Source organism: Botryllus schlosseri, chromosome 12 (assembly GCF_051294905.1).
Source record: "Botryllus schlosseri isolate E-star chromosome 12, Bs_hap1, whole genome shotgun sequence".
Taxonomy (NCBI): Eukaryota; Metazoa; Chordata; class Ascidiacea; order Stolidobranchia; family Styelidae; genus Botryllus; species Botryllus schlosseri.
Window position 1 is genome coordinate 9215240 of NC_137247.1, and position 10124 is coordinate 9225363.

The following is a 10124-nucleotide window of genomic DNA, read 5'->3' on the forward strand; positions in this document are numbered from 1 at the left end:
GCAAAGCTACAAATTAATTTTACATGGTGTACGACAGGCTTTGTATTATTTGTGGTAGGATAAAAGTTCATATTTGAATTTCGTCATCTCCTATACTGATGTGACGTCATAAGAAGTGATACTCGATTACTTGACTCGACTTGGAGCAGAATACTCTATTCAGAATCGAATCACTCAGGTACTCGATTTTGCCCACCCCTAATTAATACTTTCATTTTCCATCTCTGCCTTAAAAGCAAACAGGTTATTGTAATTTCCATCCGGTAAAAACCAGCGTGCCCATTAATAATTTACCTTTTATAATACGGTGAATTTTGCTTGAGCTCCAAAACTGGTATATACACAATTACACAAGCAATCTGCGAATTAAGCAGCCTGTCCCCAAAGGAAAACGGCAAGAATAAAATAATTTTTCAGATTGTTATTCTTATGCAATATCAAGAGGTCAGATAACAGAATTCCGGCAGATGAAGAATTGGCAAGAGTTGCAGAGGTAGCGATGATGGAAAATGAAGATATCGAAATTACAGAAATTATTCTAATAAGATCTTGGTTGATTTCACACCCAGCAAACACAAAACTTATTAAAGATATTTTTAAAACATCTTCTATGAGTTCAAAAGATATCCTACAATCATGTGCAAAATATATACATTTGTCGACAGAAATGGATATATATAAAATGTCCTGGAGGACATCCTCAAAGATATCCTGATGGACATGCTCAAAGATATCCTGACAAACATCCTCAAATATATCCTGATAAACATCCTCAAAGATATCCTAGAAGATATTTTTTGTAGAACTCGACCCTGTGTGACCCTGAACCCTGGTTGGTTGAACCTGCTATATGCTGCACTTCACATATGAACGAATACAAATCGCCAGTTTTACAAATCATGTATGGCATTTTGTTCTGTATTATACCAGTTCAAAATACAAAAAAAAAATGCACCGGACTAGACCTCGACGGAAAATTGGAATAAAAATGGATGAAGAATGACGGTAAAATAACAGTCCGTGACACAACACACAACATACGTTAGCAAGAGGTAGGCCTTGATTCAGAATGAAAACTAATCGCCAATTTTAAAAATCATGTTTATGGCTTTCTGTTCTGTATGAAATAAGTACAAAACACGCCAAAAAAAAAACTTGGATGAAGAAAATACGTTAGCAAGAATTGGGCCTTGATACAGAACTGCGCAATCACTTCAGCAAATATTTCTGCATTAGCATTAGTCCATGTTATCGGTATCGAAATCTTCAGCCTCCTCGATAACAGTCTTGCTCCTGTTTCCCCTTTATCGTCATCCTATAACATAAATGAATTGATTACTTTGATTGATTATAGCAGTAGAGAAAAAGTGATTATATGCGTTTGGTTGAGAGTACCGTGGGACGATCATGTCAAATCATATTCATCCAAGGAGTCCGAACCGTCTTTCGTAAATCACGACGACCTTGGTGGTGTGTGACAGCCAATTCAATCCTTACCATCTACTTCGACTAAATTATCGATTAAACTCTGCGCGCCAAATTTGGCTCAATTCCAACATATAGAAGCTAAGCCAGGGGTTCTCAGCCATCTTTTGGCCGTGGCCCATTGTCGGGTTTGAAAGTGTTCTGAGGCCCACCTCTTAGCACAGAGTTAGAGTCGTAGTCCTTTTCAATGTGTGGTAATCGCCACCGCCGATTTGTATGTTTCTCTAACATAAGCACCTTTTTATCTTACTAATCATATTTAAATGTAGACCTACAATTTTCAATTTGATTACATCTACTTCAACAAACGACCAACAAAGTAATTTTGGGTTCAGTCGAGCCCCCCTCCCCTAATTGGCTGTTTGGAGTGTGACAGTTATGGCCCTGGAAGATCGTATAGCTCATCGGTACTTCCGCTGTTCCACTCACGTCGCGGAGCCCCAACCCCCGCATCCGCACTGCGTGATTGGGGTTTTAATTCCACTATGGTGGCGACTATAATACAACGATTCTGGGCCAGCTTCAAACATTTCTTTGGTGAACGGGATAGTATAGCTAGCTGTACGATGTACATATAGTTGGTTGTGTACCTATTAAAGATGCAATGTCAAAACATTAAAACCAAAAATACAATTAATTCAGGTTGCTCTTACATTATGTACAATGACTTTAACGTCGGACATTTTTCGCCAACTCTAAAGATTAATGTACTGCGCTAAATCCTAAATCCATTTTGATTTGTTGCGCTTCTTCCTGTGGATGCCGTGCACTTCCACAGGAAGTTGATAATTGATAATAAATTGCAACTGTGGCTATTTTTATGTTACAATAATACAACCTGCCAAAGTAACGTAAACCTACATCAAATGCACTTTAGTCCGAGTCTAATGCACACCCTTTCAAGGGCATGTGACTTATGACACTGCCGAAATACTTGGTTACTTCAGCATCATCTTGTAGTTATTAAATAATTGAAATTATTTTCGTTGCTGTCATTGCCGGGGAAGAAAAGCCACCGTTTCCACTACCATTTTCGCATTGTGCATTGCGACTCCATACGTGCCACTACATCTCATCAGAGTCGGATGAAAGCTATATGTGGCCTGCCCCTAAGTTATTAGAGTTACAAAATTTTCAATTTATTAAAAAAATTGAATTATTTTTATTAATTTTGCTGTCATCCCTATGAAATTGTCAAGTTGTCAAAAAAAAAAACAATGCATAACGAATTTGGCGCAATGCCAACCGGTAGACGCGAAGTTTCAAATCCCTAATTTGGTATCTCAATAATTTCACATCTACACGTTGGAATTGAGCCAGATTTGCCGTGCCTCTTGTTCGCCACCGAAACAGCCGGCCCAGAATAGTCAGGCCCAATGTTCCCTCTGATTTTTGACGAGTCTGCACACACTCACTGCGCGGTCCCGTATCCATCAGTGCGTAACGACTAAAAACAATGACATCACTTGAGATTTTTTGCGTGCAGCTTGAATTTTCTGTGCGCAGAGACCGTGTCAGCACTGCGCAATTGCGCATGTGTGCAGCTTAGAGGGAACATGGGTCAGGCCATTGCAATCTGAGCCCCCCACGCAGTACAAATGCAACCAGTGGAGGATAAACTTGCTTACCATGTTGAAATGTGAATTGAAAGGAGTTTGAAATGAGTGATTAATTATTTGCCCAAAAGTTTTGGTGACATTGGTTCCACCGCTAAATCTGAGCAAGTGCAACGAGAGGATCAAAAATTTATGCAAGACCGACAAATATTGACAAAATTCAATTATTACTATAAATTTTTTTTAAATTACATTATGTCAAAGTTGCATTACACGATTATAAAATAACTGAACATATCTTGAAAAGTTTGCGAGCCACTGATATAGTGTTCTGAAGATGAATGGTAGCAGCCCTGGAGGTAGAAACGATTCACTCAAATAATATGATAACGAGCAAAGCTGTCACACAGACGTCAACTTCATAAACAAAATTACCTTGCAAGCTCCAATAACAGTTAGAAAGCCGCCCAGTTTAGCTGTAATTGTTTGATTCTCGACCGTAGGATGAGCCACTTTACATGCTCCTTCAAAGAGAATATAAGTAGATCAGGGGCAGCATTACAAAACAATGCAGCAAATCGGAATCTCCGCCAGCGATAACAATATCTCTCGAATGCGATTACCGCAGTGTCAAAATTGGGATTTCAAAACATTCCAGACGCAACACAGAGTTTTACAATCAACGCACTTGTTTGTGATTTCGCCATGTCGGATCTCAGTAAAAGATGATTTCCAACGAGGGCTTAGCCTATAAAGCTGTGTGGTCAGCAACAATTTGCAATTTAGCTGCAATGATCTTCCACAAAAAGGAAAATCAAAATACCCTACCTCGGTAAAAATGCTCTCCGTTATTGAGGGTTTTGTAATTGCGATTGTAATATCAGTAACAACTTACGTTTAATAGTCTTGTAAAGAGTCAAATTTTGAAAATTTCTTTTCTGTTCATTTTCGTTTTTCGACCCTTCAGGCTGTAGAATTTCCATACATCCTTTACACTTTACAGCTATGTTGGTCATGATATTTCAGAACGTTGAAGACAATTGTTCACCCGAAATTCCATTTAAAGCAGATACCTGTAGTACAAATACAAATGGCACTGTCTTATGATAGTGGTTTGTGCAAGAATGAAAAATAACTTCATCAGTTCAGTTTATTATTAAATTTCAGGTACTCAATTTTGGACATCAATTAACTTGAAAGGTATTTGGGGTACTACACAGCTTATTGTCTTGATCGCTGCCTTCCGAACAGTTGCGGCTTGGTGAAATCGACATATATATATATATCTATTGGTTTCGGCCAACATGAGGCGGTACTTTTGGTCAAGGTTTCAGGGATGTGTAGATATCCATGCAAGGTTTCCTCGCCATCGAGCTTTTTGGCAGCACAATTCGCAGAGTCACATGTTAGCCGAAATGTCATTGTCAACTTCTTAGTGTGTCGTGACGCGACGCCGAAATGCTGATCTTTGTAAATTAAGCATTTCTTGGGGGGGGGGAGAAGGTTACTCATATTAATATCAAGACATCTCGCCACAATAAATCGCACGAAGCGTTAAGAAAATTTAAATAATGTTTCCTAAATTATACCATTCAGCTTAATTTACAAAATCACTTTGGGCCACACTTCCAGCCTTTTCCAATGGGGGGTTTAGGGTGCGGCCCTGTGTTTAAATTCCTTACCGTCTTTGCATTTCAGCTTCCGGCGGTCTTTTTTGACATGACCATTTATCGTTCATGGATGATGTCTCATAGTAAAAACGAGCACTGATTGACTTGTTTTACGAAATAGGCTTTTCGAAACGTACCCTATCACGAAAAAATTTAAAGCACAGACCGTGTAATGCGTAATGTGACAATGGCACAAAGAAGGTTTGAACTAAACTATATGGAAAGAGTGACTTATTGTGATTTCAACTGTTACGACATACTTTGCTACATTGGCGTTATGGTGAATATGGATTACGCAAGCGAGCTTGCGAGGGACGTAGGCTGCGTAATATGCGCGGCATATTTCCGTTCTGGCCCATTTTATAAGATTATGGTTTAATTTCACGCAGCAATATTCAGAAGTAGGTTTTGTGTTTTGAATTTCAAGAAATGGACACGGGCTGCTCAGAATGGCTTCGCGGGCTAGCCTAGGTCTGAGTTACATAGTCCGGCTAAGTTTGCTCTAATCAACAAAATCATACCAGTTCAGACTTCTTGCAATCGCAGTTAATCAAGTTCCTTTCCAGTTGTTCCAGATGAGATACGGTTTGACAGGGGTCTTCAATAAGATCTTCCAGCAAATTGGGGTTGTGGTACTGTGTTTTTTCGAGTAGGCGATGATGTGACCTTTACTGAGATCCATCATCTGGTTCATCTCTAACTTCAATTCTTTAATGTCTTTACGCATCAAAGATACAGAGTGGTCACTGTATGCAGATGTTTGAGTTGATGGTGTGCACGGAGCAGCTAAAAAATTATTTGAATATAAGAAAGCTGGATTAATCATATGTGATAATCTTACCATTACTTTGTAACAGGCCTCGTTGTTGACAGTCAGAATTTTGCAGTTCACCATTGCTTACAAATGAAGGAACGTCTGCAAAACAGAGCGACGCTATAACTCAGATTTCAAGAATGAATTAAATTGTTAGGAGCTTACTGCATGGGTTAGTTCCCTGCAACTGGCCGCTACATTCAATGTTGGGATCATGCTGTTCTTGAACACTTTTCGCATGATGGCAAACTTGCATTGCAAGCATAATTCAAAACAGCACTCTTGCTCGTCACACTTTTATTGCCAGAATCAGGAGATGGCCGCAGTCTTAGAATTGGTATAGGCATGCCTTGTGTCTGAATACTTGGATTACGTTGCTGCTTTGAAGGAAACGCATCATCTACAAAGTATGAAAGTTTTACATATCAATATTCCGTGTACAACATATTGGGCAGAATAACATATTATATTATACCTTGATCATCAGTTGAAATAGAATTATCCAAAATTTTTTTGGGCGGCTGACGTCTTTGTTTAGACTGTTGTCGTTCTTCATCTTCAGACAATGAAGAGGAGGACAGGATACTATTGTCCGCAACTTCCTTCATATCAATCATTATAAGCATTCTCCCATACATCTAAAACAGATGGATATTGGATAATATAGATGGCAAGGTACCAGACTTGTACAAACTACTGGATTTTTAAAAAGCGCAACTAGAATTACTCAAATTTGAAAACTCGCAACTATATACCGACAGGCGCCCTTTAGTTGTTTGGAAACTACCGTAATATTTTTTTCAAATGTGCATCCAGTACTATAGAACTACGGTACTGAAAAAAACGTTGGTTAGTTGTCCGTCAACTGATCAAGTATAGTACAAGTCTGCAATACTGCAATGATACTTGGTGGTTGGTAGGCAAATAAATTATGAGTTTATACTTACTGGAACTGGATGAGCATTTGATCTGGATTTTCTACAGAGACCTATTGCCCTTGTCATGTTTTCGTGGCTTCTTGTTTTTCGCCTCAACAGTGGCATTCTTCGCTTCCGTCTGTGCTTCCACTGTCTTATTTTATATCTCTGGGAATTGGTACCACGTCTTTGGCTGAGCCCACAAGCGCAACGCTACACTATTATAGACAGAAGTACAAAAACATTCAATCAGAGCGCATGATTTGAGCGACCACCACGTCATGATAATTCAGTACTGTCACTATAGCTCATGATATTCGCAAAAGTGCAAACCAAACCAAGGTCTATACTTTATGACATTATACCATACACCGTACCTATGTTTAATATTAAGCATATATAAATAGCCATGCACAGTTTTAGGTAATCCTCCAAAGGAAATGGTTGGCTGAGCCTCACTTCACCATGATTAATTCCTGAACGCAACTAAACCAAACCCACAGCTGTAGCTATAAGCCGCCATTATCAGAGCGCGTTGTCTGCCAGTAATATATTTCGCGCCGAGACTTGTATTCGCGTGGGAGAAATGACCTCTCGTTTACACTCCGGATCAGGAGCCGGATTCGGCGCAGGATTTCAGCGATACAGTACAGCCGGACTGGATGCGGATTCTGAATTTGTTCCGACAGTGGGATTTTAGCAAGATGCTTATACTTATATTCTTAAATACTATATCATGATTTTGACAGAAGTTTTTCGAACGCAGAACTAGAAATTCTCCAGCCGGATTTTGCGGACTTTCAAATTGCCACCTAGAGCCGGATGGATTCGGATTCCAAAATTTGGGAATCAGATCATCTCCAGAGGATTTAGAATCCGGCTGCGTAATACCAATTAAATACACTAATACCAAGGCACCGAAAGCAGCGGATGGTGCGGAGCGCGATGATGTGGGCTAATATGATATTGAAGTTTAGCCTGCAAAATCGCAAGAACAGCGTGGCACTAGGTGGAACATTCGGTAGTGACACTATAGGTGACTAATTCGCCCTATAAGAGTAAAAATTCAATATAATCTACTTGACATTTATAAACGCCACTCTACCATAATAGGAAGCAATAATCGAATTCGATATTCCTCACAAATATATTTTCAGCATTCGACAAAATTTAGCCAAGAAAAAGTTGTGCTTCAGCACAAGGTATGCACAAGAAAAAGATGTATTGAAGTTGTGCTTTAGCACAAGGTATGCACAAGATATGATTTGGACATGACTGGACAGGAAAAATATATATTTAAGTGGTGCTTCAGCACAAGGTTTGCACAAAATATGATTTGAACATGACTGGACAAGAAAAAGATATATTTAAGTTGTACTTCAGCACAAGGTATGCACAAGATATGATTTGAACATGACTGGACAAGAAAAAGATATATTTAAGTTGTACTTCAGCACAAGGTATGCACAAGATATGATTTGAACATTAGCGGACAAGAAAAAGATATCCTGACAGGTTCAAAAGATATATGGTGTTTGCTGGGCACCTCATAAAACGTCGACCTACGAAGTGATAATCACATTTATTACACGCGCTTTCGGGGTGCCGCTCCTTCATCAGATGTTAAAGGGAAAATGACGCAAAAAGATTATATAGCCAAATAAAAACGCATGTTGTGACATCTAGAGAAGAGCACTTTCAGGTCCGAAAAATGTGTACATTTATGACGTCAGCATACACAATAAAATCGAACGTCGTTTTTGAAACGGCTGTCGGCTACAGCAAGTTTTTGGCACTGAAAATGAGCTATGATGGAGTATTTACGGTGATTAAATGCACATCCGCCGAATTTATCAACTGCAGCGTCGCATGTTGTAGTGTGAGTGTGTGACATACAGCCTCGATCCATATTTATCCCTTGATGGAACGTATTAAATCGGTCGATGTATTTTTGTTCTGTGGCCTTGCGCAGGGTTGAGTTCTCGATATTCCCGGCCGACACGTTGATTACAATCATGTCATTCTCGGAGAAAAGTGCTCACCTACAGGCTTCGATCTGTGGCGTTTAGAAATATCATGTCGATGACCATTTATTCTCTTGTGGAGTGGTTGAACAGCTTCTCCAACGTACCAGGCATTGCCACATCCATACCGGCAACGAATTAAATATATCACGTTATTGGACTGGCATGTTGGATCAATTACAATAATTCAGTTCAATTACAATTACAATTACAATTACTCCCGTGCATGTTTCAATGACATTACATTTACAATTACTCAATGCTAAAAATATCAAATTACAATTACAATTACTGTTAAACATGTAATTGATTCGGTAGAGAGGTGTTCTTTGACAGCCGTAGCGACGTAATTAGCAACATCTCAAGCTATTCAGTATTCGTGTTTCATTCACGATACGTAGAATACCCTTTGATTTAAAAAAAACTCGAACGTATTCGAACTATTCCTAATCATGAGTACTGAAAGCTACAAGCACAGAAAAATGTTTCAGGCGACTGTTAACAACCAAAAATTTGAGCGATCAAACAGCGAATAGGCTACAGGACAGTCAATGAAATGTAATCAAACGATTAGGCTACTCAGAGCTGAGAATAATTGTAATTGGTGAGGCGTCAGCGATAAGGATGATACCAATATGATGTGTAAAATTAGAATAAATACAAAAGGAAAGAACCTCCTGATAACTACGAATTACAACATTTTGGTTCGGATTTACATTTTCACTTGCTCGGAAACTGTTAGATTGCATTTGATGGACATTAGGGTGCGAAAATTTCTGGCCCCAGTAAATTTGGCCAATATTGTAGGTAAGATTGGGATAACATCTCAACAAATGTGTTATCAAGTTTGATGAAGCCATGGTTGGAAACTTGGATTTCTTTTTGCAATTGTTGCAGCAAGCCTCGGTACTGGTCAGAGATTTAAAAATAAAACTGACCGTGGTGTAGGAAATGGTTCAGCACAGGTTTCAGAAGAGTTTATTTGCTGTTGATCCATTTTTGAAATATCAAGATTTAGTTTAGCCCACTGGTTCTCTAACTTTTTTAGACACGCCCCCCTTTATGACAGTGAAATATTTCGAGCCCCCCTTATCGTCATATCACACAATGAAACCAGAATGTTAGCAATCCTTACAGATAGTTTGATGGTATGGAAGGTTAAGACTGTTGATGAGAGAATTCTCCAATATGAAATTCTAACTATACACAGAGCGATAAATCTGAAATGGAGGGGAATCGCGCCAAGCGCGGAAATAATTTCAGTTTACCGGAGCCTCGCGCCCCCTTCAGATGCATTCACGCCGCCCAAGGGGGCACGCCCGCCAGTTTGACAACCACTGGTTTACCTATATTGTAATTCACAAAGTTTTCCGCGTTGCTACTGAAATACGGGAAACAGTTTAGCATGGCTGAATTATCTAGTTATAACGCGGCACGCATAGAACACCGATGTAAGTAGGCTAATTATTACAGGTGGCGATTGTGTACTAAGGCCTTAAGGCCTTGCGGCCCCACGTCGTCATCCTGGTCCGTACCGGATTTTCACTGGTGTGACGAATAAATGATTGATTGATTATTTTATGTTGTGATTGTCAGGTTGCCATAACAATGTAATTAAATTGTAATTGAGCAAAATTTTATCAAATTACAATTACAAT

General features: G+C 39.2%; 1 protein-coding gene across 9 annotated transcripts; it reads right to left on the minus strand.

The window, feature by feature from the left end:
- Positions 1–888: 888 nt before the first annotated feature.
- On the minus strand, positions 889–7991 carry LOC145452166 (uncharacterized). 9 transcript variants are annotated; one of them, XM_080330397.1, is made up of 9 exons: positions 6473–7991; positions 6001–6163; positions 5691–5925; positions 5553–5627; positions 5233–5497; positions 3937–4114; positions 3477–3565; positions 3317–3394; positions 889–1302 (listed from the first exon to the last, which is right to left on the minus strand). In XM_080330397.1, the coding sequence occupies exons 6-9, from the start codon at positions 4055–4057 to the stop codon at positions 1267–1269; spliced, it is 324 nt and encodes a 107-aa protein (XP_080186523.1). In that variant the 5' UTR covers positions 4058–4114; positions 5233–5497; positions 5553–5627; positions 5691–5925; positions 6001–6163; positions 6473–7991; the 3' UTR covers positions 889–1266. The 9 variants fall into 9 exon arrangements, with proteins under 9 accessions (XP_080186523.1, XP_080186515.1, XP_080186518.1 ...); XM_080330389.1 differs by having other exon boundaries at positions 6473–7969; XM_080330392.1 differs by lacking the exon at positions 3317–3394 and having other exon boundaries at positions 889–1315.
- Between the last annotated feature and the right edge of the window lie 2133 nt (positions 7992–10124).

Excerpts from the sequence above, each read along its gene's own strand:
- LOC145452166 (XM_080330390.1), bottom strand. The coding sequence starts at position 6,568 with ATGCCACTGTTGAGGCGAAAAACAAGAAGCCACGAAAACATGACAAGG. Across the intron at positions 6,164-6,472 it reads CAAATGCTCATCCAGTTCCA|ATGTATGGGAGAATGCTTAT; the intron begins GTAAGTATAAAC and ends CATCTGTTTTAG. Across the intron at positions 5,926-6,000 it reads TATTTCAACTGATGATCAAG|ATGATGCGTTTCCTTCAAAG; the intron begins GTATAATATAAT and ends CATACTTTGTAG.